General features: G+C 59.9%; 10 protein-coding genes across 10 annotated transcripts in view; all 10 read right to left on the bottom strand.

The window, feature by feature from the left end:
- Positions 1–646: 646 nt before the first annotated feature.
- On the bottom strand, positions 647–3,733 carry LMXM_11_0160 (conserved hypothetical protein; the record flags this gene model as incomplete). The annotated part of the gene is made up of 1 exon (XM_003872940.1): positions 647–3,733. The coding sequence occupies one exon, from the start codon at positions 3,731–3,733 to the stop codon at positions 647–649; it is 3,087 nt and encodes a 1,028-aa protein (XP_003872989.1).
- A 2,562-nt stretch (positions 3,734–6,295) lies between these two features.
- LMXM_11_0150 (conserved hypothetical protein) lies at positions 6,296–8,899 on the bottom strand (the record flags this gene model as incomplete). Its single annotated transcript, XM_003872939.1, has 1 exon — positions 6,296–8,899. One exon carries the CDS (start codon positions 8,897–8,899, stop codon positions 6,296–6,298), a length of 2,604 nt encoding a protein of 867 aa, XP_003872988.1.
- An 828-nt stretch (positions 8,900–9,727) lies between these two features.
- Positions 9,728–10,606, bottom strand: LMXM_11_0140 (conserved hypothetical protein; the record flags this gene model as incomplete). The annotated part of the gene is made up of 1 exon (XM_003872938.1): positions 9,728–10,606. One exon carries the CDS (start codon positions 10,604–10,606, stop codon positions 9,728–9,730), a length of 879 nt encoding a protein of 292 aa, XP_003872987.1.
- Positions 10,607–11,476: 870 nt separating this feature from the next.
- LMXM_11_0130 (NGG1 interacting factor 3-like protein) lies at positions 11,477–12,316 on the bottom strand (the record flags this gene model as incomplete). Its single annotated transcript, XM_003872937.1, has 1 exon — positions 11,477–12,316. One exon carries the CDS (start codon positions 12,314–12,316, stop codon positions 11,477–11,479), a length of 840 nt encoding a protein of 279 aa, XP_003872986.1.
- Positions 12,317–14,241: 1,925 nt separating this feature from the next.
- On the bottom strand, positions 14,242–14,811 carry LMXM_11_0120 (conserved hypothetical protein; the record flags this gene model as incomplete). Its single annotated transcript, XM_003872936.1, has 1 exon — positions 14,242–14,811. One exon carries the CDS (start codon positions 14,809–14,811, stop codon positions 14,242–14,244), a length of 570 nt encoding a protein of 189 aa, XP_003872985.1.
- Positions 14,812–15,751: 940 nt separating this feature from the next.
- LMXM_11_0110 (putative cyclin-dependent protein kinase) lies at positions 15,752–16,945 on the bottom strand (the record flags this gene model as incomplete). The annotated part of the gene is made up of 1 exon (XM_003872935.1): positions 15,752–16,945. One exon carries the CDS (start codon positions 16,943–16,945, stop codon positions 15,752–15,754), a length of 1,194 nt encoding a protein of 397 aa, XP_003872984.1.
- Positions 16,946–18,506: 1,561 nt separating this feature from the next.
- Positions 18,507–19,931, bottom strand: LMXM_11_0100 (putative seryl-tRNA synthetase; the record flags this gene model as incomplete). The annotated part of the gene is made up of 1 exon (XM_003872934.1): positions 18,507–19,931. The coding sequence occupies one exon, from the start codon at positions 19,929–19,931 to the stop codon at positions 18,507–18,509; it is 1,425 nt and encodes a 474-aa protein (XP_003872983.1).
- An 835-nt stretch (positions 19,932–20,766) lies between these two features.
- LMXM_11_0090 (conserved hypothetical protein) lies at positions 20,767–22,347 on the bottom strand (the record flags this gene model as incomplete). The annotated part of the gene is made up of 1 exon (XM_003872933.1): positions 20,767–22,347. The coding sequence occupies one exon, from the start codon at positions 22,345–22,347 to the stop codon at positions 20,767–20,769; it is 1,581 nt and encodes a 526-aa protein (XP_003872982.1).
- A 1,140-nt stretch (positions 22,348–23,487) lies between these two features.
- Positions 23,488–24,141, bottom strand: LMXM_11_0080 (conserved hypothetical protein; the record flags this gene model as incomplete). Its single annotated transcript, XM_003872932.1, has 1 exon — positions 23,488–24,141. The coding sequence occupies one exon, from the start codon at positions 24,139–24,141 to the stop codon at positions 23,488–23,490; it is 654 nt and encodes a 217-aa protein (XP_003872981.1).
- A 1,124-nt stretch (positions 24,142–25,265) lies between these two features.
- Positions 25,266–27,612, bottom strand: part of LMXM_11_0070 (conserved hypothetical protein) — a gene marked incomplete at both ends in the record, with an annotated part of 4,791 nt that continues 2,444 nt past the window's right edge. Inside the window, one exon of the mRNA XM_003872931.1 lies at positions 25,266–27,610. Coding sequence (XP_003872980.1) covers positions 25,266–27,610 — 2,345 coding nt within the window. The remainder of the gene's footprint in view (positions 27,611–27,612) is intronic.

The raw sequence follows: 27,612 nt of genomic DNA, 5'->3' as shown, positions 1-27,612 counted from the left end.
CGGTGGCCGTGCTGAGCGCGATCGGGGTGACTCTAGTGGCAGGGAGGCGAAAGCAAACAGAAAAAAAACGCGGCGGCGCGAGGCCTACGGGGGCAATGCAGGTGTGTGCCGGCGTGCCGGTGGGCAGCGGTGGTGGTGGTGGTGGTGGGGGGGGGGAGTCCGTGCAAGTGAGGAAGATTCGAGCAGACCAGAGATGCAAAGAGCCACGCGGCAAGGGGGCATTCATCTTGGCGCGTGTGCGTCCCGTGGACGACCCCCGTGCCCGCATGAGCGGGGCGTTCGACCGGGTTCCCGTGGCCACAGCGCATGCATTTTCAGGCTGCCCAGAGGCAGCGGAGAGGAGAGTGTGCGTAGAGAGAAGAGACTCACAACGACGCCCTCTCTCGCGTGCCGCGTTGATCACGGGAGATGTTGATGCAGCGAATGGGCAACGGCGCAAAAGAAGCGAGCTGGCGTGAAAAATGGCAGCAAGAGAAGACACCCCCACAAGTTTTTTCGAGCAGATGAGGACGCACGTGCGAGGACGTCGACAGCGACAACACCAGCGACAAGACACAGACGGCGGTAAGCATACCCGCGTCGACTGGTCACACGGCCCGCGTGAGGGCCGAGACGCGACACGGGAATCGCCACAACTGTGCGGCAGCTATTGCTGCTGCTGCTGTGACCCTTTCCCAAAGACACTGGCTCTGGCAGCGACACCCTTGCCCACCGCTTGGAAACCCTTCGCCACAGCCTTGCCAGCGCCTTCGATGCCAGCTAAGATCTGTGGCTGGCTCGCCCTCCCCGTCTTGTACGCCTGCTCCTTCGGATTCATCCACTGCCGCACCTCCTGCGCTGCAACCGCCGCGTTGAGTGGGAAGCGTTGTGCCCCACTGATACCCGGCAGAAGCTCACCAAGACGGCGCTGCCACAGAGGGACGCCCATGGAGCACTGCCTCTCGTACTCCTCGATGACTTCTTTCCATATACCAAAGTCGCGCGCACCGTCTTGATAGGCGTTCGTGACGGATGTGTGCAAGCTGGACTGCATGAGAACTCCTGCTCGCGTGATCGCCGTTCCCACGACACTGCGCACGACGGTGCTCTGCAGGACGGAGCTCAGCTTGGGAATCATCGTGAGAATGTACTCCATGCAAGACGCAAAGGCCTCATCGTTATCTTTGCTGTTCTGCCGGCGCGCCTCCACCTGCGCCTTCCAGTACGATATGGAGTCTACGACCTGCAGCCGCGCCTCGACCTCCTTCATGATCGCCGAGAGCAGCCGCTCAATCCCGAGCTGCAGAGACTTGGTGAAGAACTTGACGCAGTGCGCCATCAGCTTCGGTGCCCCCATCGTCTGCGTCTTCTCCCGCTCGTAATTACATTGCCAGTGCAGCATGTACTGCTGCTCCGCGCACGATATGAGCACTGGCATCATGGAGCAGCTCGTCACGTAGACTGCCAGCTGCAGCACGGCTCGCGCATCGATGGACATGAGCTGACCCTGCATCGACTCCGCCACTGTGCGGAAGAGCACCGTCAGGTACTTGAGCAGCATCTCGTCCACGTTGTTCAGCTCCGACTGCATCACGACGGTGGACGTGTCGGTGATGATGGTGGAGTAGCACTGCGTAAGGAAGCCGAGAACGCACTCGCCGATGCGCGGCACGACAGCACTGTAGGGCAGCGTTAGGACGCCACTCGTGTAGGCGCTTGGGATGCTCAGCTCCAGAGAGGTGCACCTGTGGAAGTAGAAGCGCGAAACAAGCTCGGCATATTGCGCGGCATCCGTGGCCACGGCGGGGGCAAACGCATCGCTCATAATGAGCTGCATGCAGTCGACACAGGCTTGCTGCAGCCATGAGCTGATCAGCTGGTCGCTTGCCGTCTCCATCGCGCGCATAAGGGGCAGGTTGCTTAACTCGACACATTTCACGTTGTCGGCGGCGCAGCGGATGAGCGACTGCAGTACCTGGACCTGCTGGACAGCCTTGCTTGTCTCGCCGGGGTTCGCCAGCAGGACCTGCAGCACCTTAAGGGCGTGCTCGGCAATCTTGGCAGAGAGGCTGGCCCACAGCTGGATAATCTCGGCCCGGGAGCGAAGGTGCGGCGAGGTAGCGCCGTAAACTATGTCCTCGATTAAAGTGAACCCCATGGCGGTGGCGCAGTACTCGCGGAACTTGCTGAGCACTTCGGCAGGCGACAGGTTCGTCAGTGTCAACGGACACTCCAGCAGATCAGCGCGGGCCTGTTGCCACCGGCCCTCTGTGTAGTACTTGTCGAGGTACTCCTCGCGGTGCAGCTCTATGAAGACGGCTTGGATTCCGGCACCGTTGGACACCGCAGTGATCGCCTCTGCCTCGACGAACGGCGCCAGCTCCAGCCGCGCTGGCACGAATTCCTCGTTCAGCCACCACTGGTCGCTTGCCTCGGCCATGACGAGGTGCGAGGAAAGGCTGCCGGCGGTCACGGTGCCCTGCCACTCCATCGCAGCCTTCCCAATAGGGTACGCCTTGTCCCGCAGGACACGCAGCCAATTGTTGAGATGCTGCACGGCGTAGGTGAAGACATCCTGCGTGAGTGCCGGGATGCGAACATGTAGCACGTACTCGCCAATGGCGTACTCGCTAAGCGGCGCGGCCAGGCGAATCAGCTCGCGCAGCGTGGCCACCGCCCCAACGAGCTGTTGGCGCTGCGTCTGCGACTCCGCTGTCTCGAGATACTCGGCGACGGCGATGGCTTTGGAGAGAAGACTGCGCACCTGCTGCAGGTTGTCGCGGGTGCTGCGTGACAAGAGGAGGCTGGAGGTAGCCTTCTTCATGCTCACGACCGCGGTGCGCACGAGGGCGGTGGCGCCGCTGAGCTCCTCGCCTACGAGCTCGGCGTCCCGCTCAGAGATGCTCACGCACTGCTGCGCGGCGTGGATGAGGGCCGGGTAGTGGTGCTCGCACAACGCCTCCACCTGGCCTTCGTTTTCTTTGATGAAGACGCCCAAGTCCCGCAGCAGATCCTCCTCCTCATGTCGCATGTACGCATTCTTGAGCGTTGTGTAGTCAGCGAACTCGCCATCCACAAGGGATGTGATGGCGATGTAGCGCGATGGGGCCATGAGCAGCCCCCCCTCGGAAGCCTTCTTTTTGCGCCCCCCGTCTCCCTGCTGAACTGCTGCACGAGCGGCTGCCGAGGCGAGTGTCGCGGAGATGGGCGTACCGCCGCCGTCACCGTCCTCGCTTTCAGAGGAGCTGCCGGAGTTGGCGTCGTCATCGTTGTCGCCAAGGTAGCGGCCCCCGTCAAGCGCAATGCCGCGCTCCTGCTGCTCCAGCACCGCCGCCGTGCGCTGCGCACTTTCAACAAGATACATTATACGCTCCTCCACCTCCGCTGCCTTCAGCGCCGATTTCGTCTCCAGTGTGACCGTGCTGAACTCGTTGACAGCGGCGTCCGTCGTCACCTTGTAGGATTTCGGGATTTCTTTGATGGCGCGCGGGTCAAGGGACGTGAGGGTGATCCGGTCCGACCGAGCTGTCACAGACAGCTGCCGATTTGCCCACACCGCATACAGCTTGAAGCCTTTACTCTTCACCATGTAGGTATAGTACTTGGTGCTGAATAGAAAGACGTAGCGCCGGTTACCATTGCGCACGAGGACAAGCGGGTCCTCGGTGGAGAAGAGGACGCGAGGGGTATCGCATCGGTCACGCAGCACCTTGTAGATGCGACGGTCTAGCTTGGTCGGGGCTGCGTCCTCCATCGCGCACGAAGTAGTAATGAAAAACGAGCGGAGAGACGTACGCACAAAAGGCGCCCGTTCGCGTGCGCGAGTGTCTTGAGGGTTTCAAGACTGCAACGTGAAGGATGGGCAGGCCAGGCCTAAGGCAGCGGTGCAACGAGAGTCGAGGTGGATGAGTTGTGCAACATCCGCACTGTTGGCCGGGAGGTGTGTGCGCATGCATGCGCATGAGGCAGTCGGCGGACGGGGAGGGGCTGAGGAAGCTGCGTATTCATGAGGTGCGGAGGTGCGCGCAGATGCTCGAAAGTGCTCAACAAGCAACTGGTGAACTCCCAGACATGAACACGTACGCAATGCTGTGCCAGTAGCCGCGCGAGCATCACTGCATGGATGCGGTTGGAGGGTGGGGTGGGGGTGGGGGCCGTTTGTTGGATGAAGGGAAGTGCACTCACCGTCTTTCATTGGCTCGCTGCGGCACACCTCAGAGGGCAAGAGGACGGACGTGGATATCGCGTTGTCGCTGCCCGACCCAACCCGCACACGAGCAGACGACGCCGTCTGAGCTACCTGAGAGCACAGCGAAGGGAGGTAATCGAAAAAGAGAAAACAAACACGAAGCCCCGTGCCGCGGATGGGGGGGGGGAGGCGCCAGCCCTGGTCACAACGGCGAGGAGACCCCCTTCTCGTCGTCCTCCCTCCCCTCCACCAAGCCACAAGCCACCTCACGTACTCCTAGCCGCTCTTGCATGCTCGCTAGCAGAAGCACACACGTACCCACAGGTGCACCCCATGTGCCCACCACTGCCGCAATGCACTTCGAGAAGAGGAGAAGGCGCAGGTACGCATACACCCTTCCAACGCTTCTTCGGCAAGGCTGCTCTCTTTTTCGGGGTACCACCGCCCCCACTGGTGATGTGAGAGAACGAGAAGCAACGCAAAGCAACGCAACGCACGCTTCGCGACCATGAAATCGCTGAGCGGTACCACGACGACTCTTTACGACGAATGCGCGAAAACAGCACAAAAAACTAAAGACGTGTGAGTACAGAAAAATGCTTTTTAGCTTCCGCGGTTCAACAGAGTGCCCATACCGCCATACAACATGAGCTGAACGCCACGTGACCCCGGCCGCTCACGCAGGCCCCCATTGCGTCGTGCAAAGCAACGCTAGACACGCATCACAGCAATACACCCACCCCGTCATCGGAGCACGGCGTCTGTCTTGAGCTCTGCCCATCATGTGGATGGCACCTACGCGTTCACTGTCGCGGGTCGCTCCGGCGCAGCGCCATCCAGGACCTGACCGCCCATATCAGCAGCGATACACCGCTCTCACTTCGCTACGTCGTTGGCGCTGGACCCTGCCGCCACTGGAAGTGGACCGGCGTTGGCGGGCATAGTGAGGGGGGGGAAGGTGCCCTGCTTGTCCCCTCCACACACAGAGTGGGGTCACTGGACCCTGATGCCACGCCGAGGTAGCCCCCGTCACCAGGGGAGTACGTAGATGCAACAGAAACACTAAAGCTAAGGGACAGTGCGATACAGGCTATGCAACAACTCAACCACAACGCCCGACTTTTGCGTCTGTTCACACGCAGGGTAGCAAGTGAGCTCTCCCAGAGGCACGCATACATGCATACATGCACGTAAACAGGCAGCCTCCAACACCGGCATTCCTGCTTGCTTCCATTATCAGCCAAAGGCATCACAAAAAAGAGCGAAGAAAAAGAGTCTAAGTAAATGAGAATACACACGCACGCACACATGGTGCGTATGTGTATGTTTCTCTCTATATATACCTATGCATATATATATATATACATATACATACATATACATACCTATATATATATATATATATATATATATAGAGGTACACATACGCCCCACGTGTGCGTGCGTATATATATATATATATACGCAGATATATTTTAGGGTGCAGGCAAACATAAGAAGAAAGGATGATGGCAGGGGGGGGTAAGAGATCTACGCCGTGAATACGCTGAGGCACACACACGAAACAACAAGCCGAAACCAACCATAACAGGCAAAGGACGCGAGGTGAGTTTTGAGAGAAAGGGGAAGAAAGAGCGCTGGGGACGGATGTCGTCCGCTGGCAGGCGGTGCTATCCGCCAAGCCGCCCTCCGCCACCCCACTGCTGCACTGCCTTCTTCTCAACACGGAGATATCAACACAGGCAAGCGTATGTGCAGACTCACCGCACCACGCCTTCCTCTATTGTTGCTCAGGCGCAACGCCTGTGCGCATGACCCCTCACTGCTGCATCCGCCATCGTCAATTGGCATCCTACATCGTACAGAGGTGCGGCAGGGTGGGGGAGGAGGGTCGAGCAGTCTTCCATTTCCGATGCCGTCGTCATCACTGCAATGAGGTCTGAGGTAGAGTGGCAGGGAGGCGGCTGTCGACCCCGCGGTTTGGGCTGGCACTGTCGCGTAAGCCTGGGTGGGTGGCAGCTGCTGCGGTTGTAGCTGCGTTGCCGGCCCTGTCGCTGCCGCAAGCTGTCGCTGCGTATCGACAGCTGCTGTCGAGGAGTGCGTGTACGGTTGCCGCTGGTGCTGTTTCTATGGCTGCGCGTTCGTCGTGGCCGGTGTGGTCTGCGTCTGCAGGGGCAGTATCGGCGGAGCAGAGGGGGGATCGGGCCTCTGAAAGGCCAGTCGATGTGGCGGCTCAGCGGACTGCACGACCTTCGGCTTCTTGCCACAGCAGCACGGAAAGAGGCAGCTGAACATGGCGGACCAGCAACTACAGAAGCCAACACAAGGAGTGGGGCAGCAGCTGCACCCACTGCCTCCACACCCGCAACAGCTGTTCTCACCGTCGCTCCCCACATCACCCGGGGGCGGCATGTCGCTCGCCATCATATGCGGCGGCGGCGGAAACTCCACGACCAGCTCGTCTTCGTTGTCCCTTAAAGGGGCTGGAGGCGGTGCTGAGAGCTCGGCAGGGACATGGACCGGAGACTCGCCTTCGCTATGCTCCGACTCCATGGCAAAAGGGGGTTCAGAGTCTTCGTTCACATCCTGAATGCGCACCGATCGGTGCCGAGAATATCGCTGAGAGCCGCGCTCGCCAGCACTGATTGCTCTAGAGGGAGGTGAGACGTGGGGAGCGCCGCCGCCGAATGGCACGTACGCATCGCGTTCTGCCTTCGTACCCGTCGGCGCCACCGAGAGTTTCTTGTCCGCATCAGCACCAGCTATGGTCGCGTCCGCAGCTCCCGGCGTTAGCACGGTCGTCATCTCCGGCGACACGTACTCGGAGCAGAGCAAGCTCTTGAACTCACGGTGCGAGAGCGGCACGGGGCTGTTGGAGGCGTACCAGAGCGCTGGCGAGCCATCCTTTCCTTTCTGCGTCGACTTCCGTGGTGGGGCATTGCACGGCCAGTTGGCCACTACCCACGGCTGCTGTTTGGCCCCACCCTGGCTGTGCTGCTGCACTGGGTTGCTGAAGATAAGCTGCCGTTCAGCGACGGCGTGAGAGGTGGGGCTTGATGGTGGCGGCAGCAGCTGCAACGGTGCACCGATGGACTGCTGCCGCTGCTCTGGCTGAGAGTGTCCGGCGGGAGGCGAGACAGCCTTATCTTGTCGCTTCTCGTTCGGGGAAGGATCATTTTCACAGGCTGAGTCACCGTCCGTCTCGGACTCGTGCGTCGGAACGTGCGAGCGGCTGCGGCGACATCGCACCTTTACCTTGATGCGGCGCCGCTGCGCCAGCTCATTGTAGGTAACGCGACCGCTTTTTAAAGGTCTGCTCACCGCTGGCTCAGCGGTCTCCGCTGCCTTCTCCTTTTTCGGTGCGACCGAGCCGCCTTGTTTCTGCTCGTCATTTGCAGCTGCGACGGCACCTTCTGCCGGTGCGCCGGCAGCGAACACCTGAGCCGCTGCCGCTCCGCCATCGATGGCGAGCGACTGCGGCGGCACCCTTTCCGACGGAGCATGTGCTCTTGCGCGGTCGGTCGGAGTTGACGGAGGGGAGCGAGTGAGAAGGTGGCCCTCTACGGGAAGGCTGTGCTCCAGCAACGAGTCGACCTCGGCGCTCGTCCCGCGCAGCTCCACTTTTTCACTGGCAGCTGGCGCCGCGGCCGCGATGAACGGCGTAGTCGCCGATGGTGCCATTCCTGGTGGGCCACTTGGCTGGCTTGTAGGGGCCGGTGGCTCATCCCCAACGACGACGGTGGCGGGCATGGGCGACGGTGCGACGATCCGACTTAGCAGCGGCGCCACCCCATTTCTCGACAGAGCTCCCTCGTAGGAGCGCAGATACGTCAGTGCACCTGCGTCCGTCGAGGCACCGCTCGCAGGTGGAGCCTTGAATGTGCGCCTCAGGAACTCCTCCAATGCCGGTGTTGTGTCTGTAAGATCGACAAGCCGCTGCATCTGTCGTATTGCATCGTCCTCGACCACAAAGCGATGTGGCTGGGACGACCGACGCTGAACCTCCGCCGCGAAGTTCCGCTTCTGCTGGAGAAGCCGTAGCTCCTGCTCCTTCAGCTGCGCCTCCTTGTTGAGAATCGCTCTGCAGGCTGCTGCTGCGGCGATTTCTTCGTCCTGCGCGGCGATGATCGGCTTCGCGGCGACGCGAGAGAGCGTGTTGGCGTGCCGTTGGAGATGCCTCGACATCTTGCGCGGCTGTGCCCGTCTTTCATGCGAGGAGGTAACACTGCGGCCGCAGGTAGACTTTGACGAAGCCGAGGTGCTGGACGTCGTCGCGCTCCCGCTTTCCGAGTCGGAAGACTCGTACGAGCCACTGCTGCTCGATAAACTGGACGAGGTGGTGGTGGAGCTTGTAGCGCTATCGGTGCTCGAGGTGGAGGACGCGCGACTCGTCGCCGTGCTGGTCGCGCTGAAGCTGGCCGATCTCGCGCGGCCCGTGCGACGGGGCTTTGAGTGGTGCTTGTGCTTGCGTTTTGCATTCTGAGACTCCGAACGGTGTGGTGGTGGTGGTGACAGCGGCGGTGGCGGTGGCGGCGGCGGCGGAGCGCTCCGACGTGAGGGCAGATTTAGTGAGGGCGAATCATCGTTGAAGTACCGCCGTGGCGGGGGTGGGTCGTATGTGCTTTGGTAAGCATCATTCCACTTGTGAGAGTACTGCGGCGCGTAGCGCGAGCGATAGTGGTCTCGGTTGCTGCCACCGCCGCGCCATCGATCGATGTCATCTAAGTCCATGCCGCCGATGTCTCTCGCAACTGCGCAGTACTATGCATCACGAAAGAAATGACGGGGAGGGGGAGGGCACCGTGGATAGTTGCAAAGGAGAAGAGGCCTTGGACGATCATGGCCAGCGATAACTGCAACGCGAACGGGCAGGGGCATGAGGTGAGGAGGCGCGTGAGTGACGTCACCGCCAAAGACGAAAGGGAAGCCGGGCCCACGCACTGTCCTTTATTATTTCATTCCAGCGAGGGAAGCGCGCAACAACGCGCCCTCAAGGCAGGTGAGCAGCTGGCTGAGTGTGGAAGGTGTCCCAGGACGGCGCCGCTTGCACAGCACCGTGGCAGGCCTCTCCCTCACCGGCATTTTTCTCCTTTCTTTATGCGTGTTTACGCTTATGCTGTCTGCTCGCCACGCACAACCAATGCGCGTCAACACGCACGCGCACAATGCTTCGCCGCACCGGCATCCATGCTTGATAGCACAACAGAACTGAACTACGAAAGAGAAGGGCGCTCGCATGTCGTGCGAGTACCGCGTTGCATCTACAAGAGAGAAATACGACCGCACTCAGCACATCCGCCGCCGTGCCGCCTTCACCGTCCGTGGCCGCTATACGCAGTCCGTCGTGCTCGTGCAGACAATCACATTCCGTCATCGTGTAACCGAGCCAAGCGCACACCGAGTCATCGACGGGTGCCTTCTCGTTTCGTTCCGCTTCCTTGCCCATCCAGCTGCAGCACTACCAGCAGCGAGCGGGCAGTTCTCCCACAGCGTCTTCACACGGTGATTCTTCGTTCGCACGAGGAGTCCGCCGGGCACGCCGGCGCACGTTATATTGCGTCAGGACGAGGTATCAGGCTCCATCCAGATACGGGCACGGAAGGTTTTGTATAAGTCGCGCACCAGCGTGCGGAAGTCAAGTCGGTGCATGGACTGGTAGTAAAAAGTGAGCTTGCGACGGTCGAATTGGTACTCGGCGTCTACGATGCGCATGGGCAGCCCACTCTCCTGGACCTTTTCCTGGGCCACCTCCACAGCGCGCGTCTCAAGCTCTGTCTGCACACCCTGCAACTGCGTCACCTCGAGCACGCTCGCAACGCGCAGAACCTTGCCTACGCCCTTGTCGCGGTTCTCGCCGAGCTGGTGAGTCTCCGCGTCTCTCCACGTGTGCGTGACGAGCCCAATGTCCTCTCCTCTGTCGCCACCGACAACGACGTGCTCGCCCGGGGCTACGTAGTAGGGAGATTCGTACTGCAGTATGCGCTTGCGCTTGAACTCCACCAGCACCTGACAAGGCCCGTTGCAGTCCTCCGGCGGTGTGGAAGGGGCTCTCACCGACTCCGCATTGGGTCGCCGGCGCCGCTCTGCCTCCTCCTCGGGGTTGAACGGCGGGATCGATGCACCTTTGCTGATCACTTCGTCGAGTAGGTGGTCGTAGTTGAGCTGGCCGCGGCTGATGGGAGGAGAGGCCATCGGTGGTGAGCCGCTATTGTTGTCATCCGATAGGTACATGTGGCGAGGTGGGGTGATCATCGCATCTACATGCCCGCTGAGCGTCGGTGCACCCGGGTCAACGCCTAGGCGTTCCTGCAGCTGCCGCAGCTGCGCAGTGAACGCAGCATGGCTCGCTTGCAGATTGGACGACGACTGGCGATACCATCGATCCACAGCGCTTTGGATCTCATCCACATCCTGCACCAACAGCGACGTGTTCATCATCCCTTTCCTGGGTTGTGTGTGTTTGCAGATGTGCAGCAGGACGTCACGCAGGGAAAGCGGAGGCGAGGCCAGAGGCGGTGCCGGCGTGCAGGCAACGAGCAGGTGTGCGCGGCAGAAATGCGCCCCGACAAAACTTCAAAAAGCGGCCGACGCGATCAGTGAGCGGGGGCAGGGCCGAATATGGGATTAGCGATGCACAAGCGCAGGGAAGGGGAGCCGAGGGGGATGGCAGTCTGTGCGAACGTGGGTAGGAGGGTGCGAGGAAGAAGAAGGGACCACTCGGTTGCTCTCACATCTTCCGCCGCCGGAGAACACGAAACGTCCACGTGAGGGGCGAACACAAAAGACAGGAGGAGAGGCACCGCTCAGCGCACATGCGTAAGGGTGAGGCGTGGAAGAGAAGTGTGTCATGGCTTAAAGACATTGCGCAGCAGCGGGGGGGGGGAAGGGCGGTGGCTCCTCTCGGCAGTGAAGCCGAACCACAGGCAAAACACGAGTCGCACATCGTGGAGATTCTCTACTGTGTGCCACGCACGCACGCAGTGGTGTATGCGCTCGCGCGCTTGACATACTGGGGGCCTGCACGAGAACATCGACCGCCTCATAGTTTGATTTGAGACTGGTGTACGTCTCTCGTCTTGCAGAGCAATACAGGTTGCTATGGTCTCCTACTTTTCTCCGTGACCTTGCCGATTGCAGCCTCCCCCCACCTACACACACACACACATGCACAAGGGCAACACGGGTACGCAGGTGAATCAAAGCACACTCGGTAGCATCCTCCGTGATATGTGTCCTTTGGGTCGCGCCGCTGCAGCGTTTATGGTTGCACCGCGGGTGTGGCAATGGAGAGGGCAGCGACACATCTGCCTACCAGGCTGCGAGTGGATCGCGGTCCTTGTCGGAGACCAGGACGGTAGTCCCCTCTAGCTTTGCCTGCAGCGTGCGTTGCAACACCGCTTTAAGGAAGCCACGCTCGGTGTTTGTGTGCTCGCAAAGGATAACCGCCTGCCCAGCTGCCGTGGCGGCCAGCACATCATGGTGGCTCATCTCACCTGAGAGCAACACATGCACTGGGAGGCGCAGCAGCCGAAACACACTGGTGCCGCTACCGGCACACAGGGCCACCGACGATACCTTGTGAGACGGTTCCCATGAGTCTGGCAGCGCCACTCGCACTGTGGCCAGACCCAGCTGCTGCTTCAGCGACCCCACCAAAGAGCAGAACTCCACCTCCTCCTTTAACTTGACAAGGCGGCCCATCCCGGTCGCCTTCGTTGCCTCCGCCGCGTTTGGTGCGTACGAGGAGGTGGGCTGGATGGGACTGGCAGTGTAAGCGCCGTCGCCAGCGACCAAGGAGGCAAGCCAGTCGTTGATGCCGCCCTCGGCAGCGTCAAGAGACGTGTGTGGCGCGTAGATCGACATCCCTGCCGAGGCCGCCTGCAGGATAATTCGTTGCTTCGGATCCTGCAGCGTCAAGCGCTTCACAGGGCGGAAGAATGGCGGGTGGTAGGCGAGAATGACCTCGACGTTTTTTTCCAGGCACTCCTCCATCACCTCCGGGGTGAGGTCGATGGTGAGCATAAGGGCGTTGCTCTTGTTGGGTGCCGGGGACTCGAGAAGAACGCCTACGTTGTCCCACGAGTGGTCTGCGAGGCTTAGCGGGGCCACCTCCTGCATGACCTGCACCACACGCTGAAGAAGCGCCATGATGGACACTGCGCACCCCGTGGCAGCGGAGCCGCGAGAAGAAGGGGCGAGATGGCTTGGAGAAGGGGAAGGCGCCGACCTCGCTGTCACAACGATGCCGAGTGGGTGAGCAGGCGAGCTCCAGAGTTCTTGTGATGCGACAAGAGAGAAGTTCGTATTGTGATCGCCTTCTCTAGCGACGCCGTTTGTTTTCTGGTACGGAGGGGTCGGCGGCGGGAGGGGGGAGATACAATTCGATGGGCGCACGGGTAGAGGGTGGAGAGCTCTGCAGCGCGAGAGGAGAGGATCTGGGATGCGGGAGGGGAAGGGGGAAGGAGCGACCTGGACTGTCAGGGGTGCACACCGCTTGAACTGCTGCGTAGAGCGATGTGCCATTGCACCACACGGAGGAGCTTCGCCGAACGCTTGTGCTCGTTGCTCATGGCACCCTGAGCGGAGTCGCTTAACGGAAAAGAGAACAAAGGCGGAGCTGCTCACGCCAGCGCTTTCTCGTGTTTCTTTCGGAGTCACGACTGCACTGCGCTCCCGCAATTCGTCTTGTGTGCGTTCGTGATGATACGCGCACATACGCGGCTAGCCGCTCCGCCCATCCCTGATGGCGCAGCGAGGCCGCGTGGATGAGTGTCGGGTAAGAATAGTGATTGAAGAAGAGGGGCCGGGGGAGGCACGGGCACCGATGTCGTGTGCCGTAGAACGAAAGAGGCACGGGGCGACTGGGAAAAACACGAAGACAGAAGACAGCAGGCGAGGTCGTGTCGAGGCAGACGTCGTCGTCCTCTCCCACTCAGCCAAACACACACACACGGGGAGGCATAGCCACAGAAGGCGCTATGCATGTGCAGGGGAGACGTCTATTGCCCCAAGACCGAGAGCGGAGAGCAGGAGGGGGTCGGCGAAGGTGCGCTGTTTTCTTTACCGAACCTTGCCGATGGCTAAGCAAAGTGGTGTGCACCCCACCACTAACATATGCACACCAAGAGTGAGGGGAAGAGATGAACGGAGGAGGTTAATAGTGCTGCAGCCGATGCCAAGTCGCTTGCATTAACGGCGTGAAAGGTGTGGAGCTTGCCCTGGTGTCGTCATGCACGCACAATATCATCGAGGAAACCGGAGAGACTGGGCACATATGTGTGCCTGCAGATGGACGAGTGCGCGCTTGCCACGCGCACAAATACGCATGGACTGATTTCATTCGCGTGCGCGTTCGGAACGCCGACACAATGACGGGAAGAGACACAAGTACACCCGCATGCGAGAAAATAGCGAGGGGACCACCTTTCACCCTTCATGGCGCGCCTTGCTATAGGCATAGGCGGCTACACGGATTGGCATGCCGCGCAACCCGATGATGTACACCGAACGTTCGTGGGCCGTTGGGGAGGGGCACAGCGGGGGAGGGGAGAGGAGAAGGGGGGGGGCATATCCTGCATGTTCCCCAATTACAATGATAACGAAGAATCGAAAGCAGACTACAAGGAAGTATATCTGAGCGGATGCCCGCCCGCATCTCTCAGCACAGCACAACAACAGAACGTGAGGGGAAAAACACTGGAGAGGAAGAAGAGAGAGAAGTGAGGGCCAATGGAAATGGCGTCTGCGCAGTGCCCACATGATTCTCGAATTATGCAGCGGCGGCATCCGTCGGCTGCCAGCGTCAGGAGCACCAGAGAGAGAGGGGTACGAAATCACGGAGGGTGGTGGTGGTAGGGGGGGGGAGAAAGATATAGATACGGCTTCAGCTCGAAACTGCATCAACGCCCGCACACACACAGACACACCTCTACACGCGTCGGCGAGAGAAGTGATGCCACTCACCTCTTCGCGCTCTCATGTTTGGGCACGTGCGTGTATGTGTGTGTGTGCGCGCATTTTGCTGGCAGTGATGACGGTCTGTTTTCGGTTTGCTCGTGTATTCGGCGCGCGACTCAGCATCCTTTGTCGTACACGAGGTTAGCGTTGCGGCTGCTAAGGCAGAGGTGAAAGACGTAGTCGGAGAACTCCCAGGAGGAAGAGGCGCAGGTTTTGGGGTCGAAAACGTGGTCTCGCAGCATGGCGCTAAAAACTTCGGATAGTTTTGGCCCACCGCGGCACCACATGCACCGCCGTGCTGTTGGTGCCGACTCGATCGGCCAGCGATAGTTGCGATAGGCGCCTTTGCACCTGCTGTGAACACTGCTGAAGTTCTGGGAGCGCTGCACCACAATAACGTCTTCCCGCCTCTCGAGAGACCACCAGTACGAGGCCGTCTGGAGAATAACAAAGCAACGTGACTTAGCGAACACGTTCAGTACGCTGAAGGGCCCAATGGGCTCCTCGAACTCCTCGATGGACGCGATACGCTCGTGAATGCTGGGCTGCTCATGCAGACGTTCCACCACCTCCTCCAACGTAAGAAAACAGCGCATCTTCTCCTTGTACCGACCCGCTTGCGCCTCCTCGTCCGCGAAGAGGTCGAGGTAGTGCTCACGCCTCTCGCCGTATGCATCGTTGAGCATGACTGGGCAACGAGGCGTGGCGGGGGTGGCGGGGCAAGGGAAGAAAGAGAAGAGGGTGCGCGAGATTTCGGCGGAGAAGGGAGCGCCGGCCCATGGCACCGACTGTGGTGAAGGAAAGCGAAGCCAATCAAGAAGCCGGATAAGCGTAGCGCGCTTCGTGCCCGGTCGTTCTCACCTGCATGAACACGCGTTTGGTCTGCTGTTGCGGAAGCGGCGATGGGTACAACACCGTAGAGGAAGTAAGCGCCAGTGTGTTGCTCAGCGGGCAGGTGGAAGTCGAGTATCCGCTTGATTGGCACACGACTCCGTTGCGAGAGCGGCGACGGTCTTTTCGATATTCGTAAACTCGCTGCGCACTTCACGAGGGAGTCGGGCGTGTGGAGCGGCGATGCGGGTGCCTTCGCTAAAGTGATGTGGCTGCGGCGCTTGGTGTCGCCAGATTCGGATGTGGCGCGGAAGAGACGTGCACACGTACGAGAAGGGTGTCGTGCACGCTTCCGCGCTTTTCATACGCTGAGCTAGACGCAACAAAGAACACTAAAAGCCAGTGTAGATGCCAGGTGCTTGCTGCGGGAAACATCCACAGAGAAAGATGAGAGATGCGTTGGGGAAGGAAGTGAGGGAGCTTCGCTATGTCGTGCCTGCAAAGAGTTGTGCCAACGTGGAGCGTCTTGAGCATCTGCGTGTTTCCCCACGCTGTATGGAAGTCACAGCACCCACACGGTCTGCAGGCTATTGTGCGCTCCCGCTCTTCCAAAGAAAACGAGCGAGTAACTCCAGCAGGCATACGCCTTGCACGTATGGACACAACAGACATCCTTTTCCATCTCTTGTTGCAGATGACATCTCGCGAACGGGTAACGCGGCGGCCTTCCCGCAGGCGAGGTGCACTTGATTGACACACGAATGCGTGCGTGCTTGTGCACGTCTGCTTGCACCATCAGTGCTCCAGCTCCTTCCGCTTGACCTCCACCAGTCGGAACATATTGTGCGCCGGAAGCGGAATGGCCCTTGGCACGCACATCGTCGGTGCCGTTGTAAACCAGGGGTCTCTGAGGAGCGCCTCGGCGGTGGCCCGCTCCCCAGGTTCTAGACACAGCATCCGCCGCAGAAACATCGCCTCTGCTGACTTGATGCCGTAGTTGCTACACCGCTGCGCGAACGTGTCGGGACGACCAGGGGCGAGAGGGAAAGGGTAGCGGGTGGTGCACCGGTAGTACACCTCGCTGGAGCTAGGCGGGGAGCCAAGCCAGTCCACGATATTGGCGAGGCACTCCGCCTCGTTGCGGCTCTTTGCAAACGGTGTGCCACCCGTCAACATCTCGAACAGGATGCACCCACAGCACCAGATGTCGAGGCTGAAGGTGTAGTGGTTGTGCGCCCCCACCAGCACCTCCGGCGGCCGAAAAGCAGTCACACAAGGTGGGCCTGTCATGGCCCCTGCCGCGGCACAGAACCGCGACCACCCGAAGTCGATCAGCTTCACCACACCGGTGTGATCGACCATGACGTTGCTCGGCTTCAAGTCGCGGTGAACCACTTTGTGCTTGTGGAGGTAGGCAATCCCGGCGATGATCTGGCGAAAGATGCACTTGATGACGTGCAGCGGCATGCGCGGACGCGTCGAGGCAGCGGCCGAAGCTGTGCCGTGGCCGCTTCTTCGTGGGGTTTCGGGCCACCGACGCAGCAGAGATGTGAGGTCGTGTGCGATGACTGGCATCAGCATCACCAAACTACCGTCGGAGAGGATATGGTAATCAAGCACCTGGACAATGTTCGGATGCTGCAGTGCCGCAAGCAGTTCCACTTCCCGAAAAGTGCAACGGTGGATGCCCAGACTGCGGCGTCGCAAGCTGAGCAGCGTGTGCATGCGCTTCATGGTGATGTATGTGTGGGCCACGGTGTCGTAAAGAACAAACACCTCGCCGAAGGTGCCCTCGCCTACTTTCAGCACGCGCTGATATCTTTGGAAAAGTGCCTCCACGGTGAGAGACGACTCCCCGACGCTAGTGCGGGCCAGCTCTGCGAAGCGCTCCTGCATGGAAGGGAGCATGTGCTCAAGGCACGCGCGCTTGCGCGCTGCGTTGCCGTCATCGGGCACGTCTTTGTTCTCGTCATCCAGTTCCCCTCCCATTTGAGGAAGAGCGCAGTTTTGCACAAATCCGCGGCGCTGGCAGCGGAACGACACCTCAACTCGGCGCAACGCTATCTTTAGTGATGGAGCCACTTGGGTATAAACGCAGAGAGTGGTGCCCGCCTTCGCTGTGAGTGATGGCAGATGGCAATCGTTCCAGTGAGTCTGCGCTTGGCAGGCCGAAGAAGCTCACCACGTCGAGGCAGCAGCAAGAGCAGATGGGGGAAAATAGAAGAAAATCACAGCCACTGCAGAGGTCGCACAGAGTGCCTGCATCCCTCCAAACAAGCAACCAAAAGATACCCACACACGCACACGCACGCATGCTGATGTGGAGGCCGCCCATTCCTACGTGGCACTCCAGCAATGCGATATGTAGGGTTGCATTCGGCGAGTGAATGTACAAAGACCACACAGTAGCGTCTCTGTCTACCCGCCATCGCACCTTACATCCTGTGGTTCTTAAAACCAGCTCCGAAGAGAATAATGGTAGGCGCAGCTAGCCACACATGCCGCCATGCACGGTCTTTTCCCCTCAGTCTGCCGACAGCCACGCACGAAAGGGGTGCGGTAACAATCACAGTAAAACCGGAAAGAAGCTGCTCCTCCTCCGTGGGCGGCACCTGCACAGTCGGGTGTAGTGTGGTGCGAGTTTGTGTTCGGTGCTGCATGCAGCCCAGTATGCGTTAGCACCGATAAAGGCGCACCTGAGATGTCTTGCGGGCCTCCTCGTGTTGCTGCTTTTCACATAGACAACGCATGTGCAGCTGACATTGCGATTCGCTCAAGTCGACCGGGAAGGCGAGGGGGAAGCAAGACAGCTGCGTGCGTATATATCAAGAAAGAGGAGTTGTGTGCCGATACCCCCACACTAGCATTGGGAACATCGCCGCTTACATTGTCAGGGGCTTACTTCCAGTTTGGTATGCCACTGTCCAGCGACTCGTCCGCTGCGGAAAGCGGACAAAAAAGAAAAGGAAAGATAGGCACGCGGATGGCAGCACCATGCTGTGAGGCGATAACGCGTAGGAGACCTCCTCTCCCCCTACCTCCATCTTTTCCAATGATCCTTGTGCCACTGCTGAGCACCCCCAGTCATGCGTGTGGGCAAGGGCACGTCGCGCGCTCGCTGCTGCTTAAGCGACAAGCGGGGTGCTGTAAAGCATAGAGAAAAACAACAAGAACGAGGAGAGCGCCAGAGAACATCAGAAGGGGTTTTCCGCTTGCGGTGGAGTCGTTGGCGAAAAATATTTCTTTCGCCTGCGCTCGGCAGCGAGGATCCGACGCGAAGAGATGGGAAAGCCCCGCTAAAAGGCCGATGACCTCTCCACCAACCGAGACCGGAGGATGAGGCGGAAGGGGCGAGAGAGAAGCGGACACGCGTGAAGGCTGCGGTGCTCGAGTTGGCGAAGAGTAGACGCACTTATTTTTCGCTTCGCATTTCCGCGTCGCTACAAAAATGACAATGGGAGGGGGGAGAGTGAAAAGACCCGCACACTAAGGCGTTGGTCAGCGTGGACGGTCCGCTGCTGTTGCACTGATCACGTCCCACTGAAGGCTCTTACTCCTTATCGGCCGCAGGGGCCTCTGCCGGGAATTTGAGCACCTCCGTCCCCATCATGAAGGGTCGCAGTACCTCGGGGATCACGATGCCTTCCTCGGTCTGGTAGTTTTCGCAGATGCAGCACATTGTGCGTGTGACAGCGCAGAGAGTACCGTTCAGCATGTGGCAGTATTCCTTCGTGTTGTTCGCTGTGCTGCCCTTCGTGTTCGGGCCGAAGCGGCAGTTAACACCGCGGGCCTGGTAGTCCGTGCAGTTCGAGCACGAAACAAGTTCGCGGAATGCGCCAGAGCCAGGGAACCATGCCTCCAGATCGTACTTCTTGGCAGCAGCATTGTTGAGGGCACCAGAGCAGATGTTGATGACGCGGTACGGCAGCCCGAGGCTCTCGTTGAAGTCCTGGGAGGTCTGGATCATCTCTTCCAGCATCTTCCACGACTGATCTTCGCGAGGAGAGCACACAACAAACTGCTCAAGTTTGTCGAACTGGTGGACGCGGAAGATGCCGAGCGTGTCGCGGCCGTGCGCGCCGGCCTCCTTTCGGAAGCACGACGAGACGCCCGCGTACTTGATCGGTTCCTTCATTTCGGTGAACCACTTGTTGGTGTGGTAGGCGGCAATGGGTGCCTCGCTCGTCGCAATCAGGTACTTCTCGTCCCCGTCACCGGAAACCTTGTAGAGCGACTCATCAAAGTCAGAAAGCTGCGCCACTGCACCCATACTCTCCTTGTTGAGGAAGAACGGCGGGTAGAAGGGCTCGTAGCCGCGGGCGATGAGGAAGTTGAGCGCGTACGAGATGAGGGCGAACTGTAGCTGCACAAGGCCACCCCGCAGAACAAATGCGCGACCACCCGCCATTGCGGTCACCGTCTTGGACGTGTCCATAAGACCCAGACGCTCCATACAGTCTACATGCGTCATCTTCATGCGGCGCGTCACGTCACCAAAGGTGCGCACGACCACGTTGCCGGTTTCCTCGTCGTTCGAGAGCGGGACAGACTCGTGCAGGATGTTGCCAACGCTGATCACCATACGATCCCGCTCCGCTTCCTGCTCCGCAGCCAGCTTTGCGAGACTCTCCACCTGCGTCGCCAGTGCCTTGGACAGCTCCTTTAGCTGGAGAACGCACAACGACTCCAGCTTCTCCGTGTCTAATGTGCCTTCCTGGGCGGCGCTCATGACATCCGCCGGCACCTCAGAGACATCGCCGTCCGCCTCCTTTGCCTTCTTCTTGGCACCGACGGCTTTGCTGCAAGTGTTGATCATTTTCTTGCTGGCTTCCGTTAGAAACTGCGTGCGACGCCAGCGCTTGTCAATCTCTATGATATCATCGACGATCTCCGGCTTGGCGTAGCGGCGGCGCTCTGACTCGCGCACTATATCCGCCATCTCGGGATCGCGGAACAGCTGAATGTCGAGCCCCATGGTGTCAGTAAATACACAAGGCAAAGGAGTATGTCTCGCAGCACGCAACGGCGTTTGTGTGTTGTTGTTACGGAAAAACAAAAATTAAAGAGAGGGCGTCGAAAGTGTGTGTTGCACGGGGATGATGAGGGAGGCGATTCTTGGCACGGCAGCACGTGGGCAGCGTCCGTGGAGCGTCGAGGCGAGGCAAGGATCACATAAACAGAAAAGACCCCCCCACGACACACCATCCAGTTCGAGCCGCAGCAGAGAGGCGGAGAGAAACACATGGTTGCAGTTATGCGGAAGATGAGTTGGGGCATAGCAGGAGAAGGGATGAGATATGCCTCTCTTGTGCACCCACGCACACAGGCAGTTCCTCAGCATCTGTGAACGACTGCACGAGACACCGTTGAACACCACGGATCGGAGGTCTCGCGCATGCCGCGTATAACAAGCTGCGTGCGTCTGCGTCTGAAACGCCCACCGCTTGCCTGTTCCCTCGAATTATTACCTGAGGCTGCGTGTGCGACTAGGCAGCATTGCAATCACGCATGTATACTCTTAGGCACGTGTACGACTTGTTGTGCTGCTTGGGATGACGGAAGGCGCAAGCACGTGCACTCCCCGGCAAACAGAGAATCGGAGTCATCCTCTGGGCGAAAGGGGGACCGCTACGCTCCCCCCTCCCTTCAACGGCGTCAAACATAAGAGTCGTCGTCGTACAGCAGGAGTAAAGGGTGAGGGTTCGACTATACATACGTGAAGCGGTAGTTGGCATGCAGCAAGTAAAGTCTCAGATACATCTTCGAATGGCGTACAGGCGTACATACACGCTTTTACATGAATCGTGCGTCTACTGGGCAAACAAACGGCGCTGAAGGTCGACCAGCAACCCATCCGCATTCGTGCAGCCGCGATGACGCGCAACCTCGACAATCGTCATTACCGTCTCCACAAACTCCACAAAAGACTGCTCCGTTCCGGCATTCTCGTCCAGTTGCTGCACTTGCCTGTTCCTCGCCATGGCGGAGGTCACTATCTCCTGTGCCAAGGAGGGCTCTTCAGCGACTGTCTTCGCGTCCGGAGCAGTGCTGTATCTCGACTCCGACTCATCCTTCAGCCACGCCAGCTTCTCCAGGACACATGCAGAACTAATCTGGCACTTCGCAAGCGTTCCCTTCATGGCTGTCAGGCAGGAGCGCAGAGACACACCGTATCTACCCCCGTCCTTCACGCTTTGAAGCTCGGCGTAGCAGCGCTTCAGGGAACTGAGGTGATGGTGCACGTCCTCCGTGTGCTGTAGAGAGTTGGGCAGAAAGGCGGCAGCCACCGCGCGTGACGATGCCTCGGAGACGTGGCTGAGCGAACCATCCAGCAAAGCGCTCACCTTCGCCTTCACTGTCGTGGACGTTGGTCCGCCATTCACCGTCACCGCGACGCGGATTAGCCACTCGCAGAATTGACGGTAGTTGAGAGTGCCCTCCGCCTCGTTCACTAAGGAGAGGGTTGCCGCCAGGGTGGTTGCCGCCCTTGCACCTTTCCACGTCTCAGCCTCCACGCGGAGCACCTCGGCTACTGCGCGCAACGCGGCACCAATCGAGAAGTGCGAGCCAAGTATGTGTGCGTCGTGGAGGAGGTACAGGCACTGCGTGAGCGTCATACGACCTGGCAACCGGTGCTGCCACCAGTCGCTGCGCGTTGTAGGCAAGGCCACATGCGCACTTCGATGGCTGTAGTCCTTGAAGAGGGTTTTCAGCGTTGTATTGTAGCGTAGCACAAGCAGGTGCATTGTCACCTGCAGATTGTCCTCGGTCTCGAGGAGGTTGCCCAAGCCGCGAGGTGACACGGAGGGTACCACGGAAGATGGTGATTCTTCCAGGGTCAGCGCCGCCACTGCCTCTTCTGCAGCTTCTGCGTCTTGCTCCGATGTTGCGTTTATCTCCTGCACTTCTCCAACCGCAGAGGTGAAGTGACCGTCTCTGCTTTTGACCCCCGCAGCCCACCCACCCTCGTAGCAGCTGCCGTCTGCGTAGTAGAAAATCCCTCGGCCGTGGCGTTGTCCGTGGCGGTACGCACCAACGTACACGTTCAAGAGTGCCTCGGCAGGCGCGGCGTACTGGGACGGTGCCACGAGCGGAGTGGAGGATGACCCAAGGAAGCACTCCTTTGGCATGGCGATATACCTGGACACGCCGCTGCCGTCCGGACACCCTGCCTTCCACTCGCCCTTGTACAACTCTCGGTAAAAGCAGCCGCTGCGGTCTACCCAGCCCATTACCCCGTTCCCGCACGGCGTGCCGTCGCTCCACGCACCTTCATAGATGTCGCCCGTGCTGTATCGCATGCAGCCGTTGCCGTGGCGTGCATTGCGCTTCCACTCCCCCTCGTACACGCTCCCGTCAGGGTACGCTTGGGTTCCGTGTCCGTGTCGCATCCCACTCTGCCAGTCGCCAATGTACCGTGACCTGCCGGCGTCAGACACGAGGGTGCCGTGACCGTGGCGCACACTTTCGCAGAGGTCCCCTGTGTACACATCCCCGCTGGGCCAGTGCAAGGAGCCGCTCCCCGTCACAGTGCCGTGCTGGAACGTTCCAGAGACTATGCGGCCGTCGCTCCAACGCTGAACGCCGGTACCAGAGGCCTCGCCTTCGTGCAGCAAGCCAGTGAATTCATAACCCGTTCGAGAGTGCAGTGTTCCAGGGCCCTCCAGCACGGGGTAGCAGGCGGCGTCCGCCTGCCTCGTCCCGCCCACGTAGCTGTCAACGGTAGTGATAGTGCGCAGGGGCCCCCAGCTTTGGGGCCGACACTCCTTCAGTGCAGCGTACGTTGCTTCATCCCTAACAGCCATCTCCATCTGCTCGCGGCAAGCTTGCGGGAGAATCGATCGGCTCTTCTACACCGCACTAGCCAGTTGAGGGTAGCACACTCAAGTGACCCTCGCGCAGTAAAGGCACGTGTCCGCGCCGTCTTCAGAACACACCTCAGCTGTATTTACGCAGGTGTGGGTGTTTGCTTGTGCATCTGCTGAGATGAGGATGCGAGGAGTAAAAGGGGAAGGCAATGGGGGTGGGTGGGTGAGGGAGAGAGAGAGACCGGCCTGTCGGCAGGCGTAGAGCCTGTGAGGGAAGGATGGACGGAGCAGGTGTGCGTACTGCTTTCGACTGGATGACGGGAGCTGCAAGAGTCTTCCATTGAGTATGACCTGTTCCTACAGTCACTACAGGAACGGGCAAAATGAAAAGGCGAAGCGCGGCCGTTCGATTTGCAGCTCTGCAGCGGGGAAAGGTGAGGAGAGAATAGAAACGTTGGGGGAGGGAGGGGAGGGGAGGATAGGATGCGCACTTTTCCCAACCCCTTTGCTTGCCATCTCAGTCACGAAAGGAGGTACTTCAGTGGCGCAGACGCTTAGGCAGGCTTAGAAAGGAAAAGTTACTCGCGGTTATTGAACGCTTCGCCCAATGTGGCGGTCGACGAGATTCCATCCGGCGCACTGCACATCCCGGCACGTACACACACACACACACACGCACATGGAGATTCGACCACATCACGAGAGACTGGGCATTTTCCTCTCTTACTTGCTCTTCTTTGCACTACTATGCTGCTTCAAAAAGTTTTCAATAAACGCCAGGTCTTCTTGCTCTTCCATGAGCTGATTTCGCTCTTTTTCATGGCGGATCTTTCGGTTGAGTGCTTTGCGCGCAATCTTGCTCTGCTGCCTTGTCAGCATAAGGTTCAGCTTCAGGCTACTCACACCCAGCAGATCACGCTGATTGGTTCCGTCAAGCTGCTTCACCGCATGGAGCGCCATTGCCTTGTTGCGAAACGTGAGCACTGCAAACTGTGACTTGTTGAGCAAATTGCCCTTCTGCGCTGTACGAATTTCGACCTTGGGCTCGTAGGCCTCAAAGACGGTGCGAACGGCGTTCAGTTCCGTGCCGGGTTCGACAAAGCAATGGAGGCGATAGTCGGCTCTCTTCTTTTTGACTGTCTTCCGCGTTTCCTTCCTTGCTGTATCGCTGAGCTTGCTCGTGATGCTGCCGGCATCGCTTCCAATGTCTGACAGGACGTCTGGATCTACGTCGTCGTCGTTGTCCTCAACAGCACCAAGACCCTTTTTTTGCGCGGCCCTGCGTCGTTTAGGAAAACGTGCATCTCCTTGAACCTCACTCCCCCAAATAGCAGCGAGCTCCTGCTGCTTCTCCTTCTGCAGGTCTCGTTTCCCCATGAGAGTGTATGTGAGTGCACAGAACGAAACGACAACGGCCGTGCTGTGTATTATGCGTATGTGGGAAGGGAAAATAAAGCCGCAGCACTGACTCACGAGACTAGCACTGCGGCCGATGGAAGAGGTCGTAGATAAGTGGGGAGAAAACATAGAAGGCCTGCTCAAGCGTGATAGACTCGGAGATGCCAGCGCCGCATGCGCTAGTGTAGAAGCATTCGGCCAACATTCACGGAGCCCTGGCATGCAGTCGAGCAAAGAGCCTCAAGTGGATCCTATGCTCAGTATCCGCGGCGCAGTGGAGCCGGAGAAGACACACAGCACGCCCAAACGCTGTTACGCACTGCCGCACATATTATGCTCCACACCCTGACACGTGACCACAGAGGTGTGCGCATGAGAGTGTAGGTGTGAAGGGCTGTAGAGACCATTGAGTAGGAAAACGCTGGTCTGCCAAAAAATGGAATAAAAAGTGCGACAGCAACGAGCTTCCGCGGTTCAACAGCGTGCCCATACCGCCATACAACGTGAGCTGAACGCCACGTGACCCCGGCCGCTCACGCAGGCCCCCATTGCGTCGTGCAAAGCAACGCTAGACACGCATCACAGCAATACACCCACCCCGTCATCGGAGCACGGCGTCTGTCTTGAGCTCTGCCCATCATGTGGATGGCACCTACGCGTTCACTGTCGCGGGTCGCTCCGGCGCAGCGCCATCCAGGACCTGACCGCCCACATCAGCAGCGATACACCGCTCTCACTTCGCTACGTCGTTGGCGCTGGACCCTGCCGCCACTGGAAGTGGACCGGCGTTGGCGGGCATAGTGAGGGGGGGGGAAGGTGCCCTGCTTGTCCCCTCCACACACAGAGTGGGGTCACTGGACCCTGATGCCACGCCGAGGTAACCCCCGTCACCAGGGGAGTACGTAGATGCAACAGAAACACTAAAGGAAATCATGCTAGTGCCAAGGAGCGCAGGGTGCCGCTACGCCATGGCTAGTATGGGGCGGGCCAATGCCTCTCTTCTCTCGTTATCGCTTGTCATGCTATCAATGGTGTCACCAGCGCACATGACAGCCACCGGCTTTGTCGTTCCAGGTCCTTCATCTCAGTAGCGTCGACGACGGTCAGTGAAATCGAGGGCATCGTGGGTTTGCTGTTTGGACGTCTTCTTTTTGTTTGCTGCTGAATTCCAGAACGGTGCAAATGGCCGGGATCATCTTTGGGCGCAAATCCTCTGCCGCGCAGAGATACTGCTGCACGATGTTGCGGAGATACTCAATGCTGAGCTGCACTCGTTCATTTGCCTTGTACCCCTCTAACTCTCTGATGTACTGAGCAATAACAGCGTTGTTGTGCGCGTTTTCTCGCTTGAGTTCGGCATTTTCCTTCATCAGCTGCTCTGCTGCTGCCTTGCTCAGCTTGAGAGACCCATCCGGCAAACCCCTGCTGTCCACGAACGTCGCGACATCCCGCTCCGACACACAGCCCGCCGCCGCAAGCAAGACAGACTGCACTGCACTTGCATTCTCCGTGACTGGAGACGCTGCAGCCTCGCTGTTTGCGGTCTCGTGCGGCTGTGACCGGTCTCGCTGCATTGCCTCCCGCTGCCTCTGCAGCTCTTTCCGAAGAAGGTTGCACCGCGCTCTGAGCTCGCTGGTCTCCTGTTCCAATTCTGAAACACGCTCTGCTTGAGTCGATGCACGTTTCAAATCCTCTTCAAGATCCCTTGCGTGCGCTTCGGTATTTTCGCAACGAGCATTCAATGAAGCCTCCGATTCCTTTAGGCGCAAGATTTCACCCTCCAAAGCCTCTACCCGCTCTGCCGCTTCCTCGGCCGCTGACGCACGAACATCAAGGTAAGCTGTGAACTGTTCCTTGAACCATTGAATACCCGCCCAAGTGCCTTCCGTCCCCAGTTTTAACGAAAGGCATACCAAGGCACCCTGTCCATCTTTCACAGCTTCACAAAGACTCTCTGACCACTCCGCCGGCGACTCCACATTTCCGCAGATCATAGTACCGGCACACAGCAGCCACACAGCCTCCGCAACCCTCACCGCTTCTCTCTGCCAGTTCTCCCTCGCCTCCGTTAGGCTCGAAATTCTCTCGGAATCCCTCAGTTTCGCGTTCTTCACCTTCTCCTTCCAGGTGACAACGTTTGCTTCCAGTTGTTCGAACTGCGCTGCCTTAGCTTCCAGCTCTTGCCGCACACACGCGGCATCCTCTGCGTGCCGCTGCGCCTGCTGCGCGGCGTTGTCGCGCTCCTGCTGGGCAGCCGCCAGCTCCGCGCGGAGGGTCTCGTGGGCCTGCGCCTGCTCGTCCGCGCTGGCGGCCAGCTGGTGGCGGAGCTGCTCCAGCTCCTCTGCGTGCCGCTGCGCCTGCTGCGCGGCGTTGTCGCGCTCCTGCTGGGCAGCCGCCAGCTCCGCGCGGAGGGTCTCGTGGGCCTGCGCCTGCTCGTCCGCGCTGGCGGCCAGCTGGTGGCGGAGCTGCTCCAGCTCCTCTGCGTGCCGCTGCGCCTGCTGCGCGGCGTTGTCGCGCTCCTGCTGGGCAGCCGCCAGCTCCGCGCGGAGGGTCTCGTGGGCCTGCGCCTGCTCGTCCGCGCTGGCGGCCAGCTGGTGGCGGAGATGCTCCAGCTCCTCTGCGTGCCGCTGCGCCTGCTGCGCGGCGTTGTCGCGCTCCTGCTGGGCAGCCGCCAGCTCCGCGCGGAGGGTCTCGTGGGCCTGCGCCTGCTCGTCCGCGCTGGCGGCCAGCTGGTGGCGGAGCTGCTCCAGCTCCTCTGCGTGCCGCTGCGCCTGCTGCGCGGCGTTGTCGCGCTCCTGCTGGGCAGCCGCCAGCTCCGCGCGGAGGGTCTCGTGGGCCTGCGCCTGCTCGTCCGCGCTGGCGGCCAGCTGGTGGCGGAGCTGCTCCAGCTCCTCCTCCTGCGAAGCGATACGCTGTGCGTCCTGGGCCTTGGAGGCTTTCACCTTCTCCTTCCAGGTGACAACGTTTGCTTCCAGTTGTTCGAACTGCGCTGCCTTAGCTTCCAGCTCTTGCCGCACACACGCGGCATCCTCTGCGTGCCGCTGCGCCTGCTGCGCGGCGTTGTCGCGCTCCTGCTGGGCAGCCGCCAGCTCCGCGCGGAGGGTCTCGTGGGCCTGCGCCTGCTCGTCCGCGCTGGCGGCCAGCTGGTGGCGGAGCTGCTCCAGCTCCTCTGCGTGCCGCTGCGCCTGCTGCGCGGCGTTGTCGCGCTCCTGCTGGGCAGCCGCCAGCTCCGCGCGGAGGGTCTCGTGGGCCTGCGCCTGCTCGTCCGCGCTGGCGGCCAGCTGGTGGCGGAGATGCTCCAGCTCCTCTGCGTGCCGCTGCGCCTGCTGCGCGGCGTTGTCGCGCTCCTGCTGGGCAGCCGCCAGCTCCGCGCGGAGGGTCTCGTGGGCCTGCGCCTGCTCGTCCGCGCTGGCGGCCAGCTGGTGGCGGAGCTGCTCCAGCTCCTCTGCG

Source organism: Leishmania mexicana, chromosome 11 (genome assembly GCF_000234665.1).
Source record: "Leishmania mexicana MHOM/GT/2001/U1103 complete genome, chromosome 11".
Lineage (NCBI taxonomy): Eukaryota > Euglenozoa > Kinetoplastea > Trypanosomatida > Trypanosomatidae > Leishmania > Leishmania mexicana.
The sequence above is the reverse complement of the archived record's forward strand: the minus strand, read 5'-3'. Positions and strand labels throughout refer to the sequence as shown.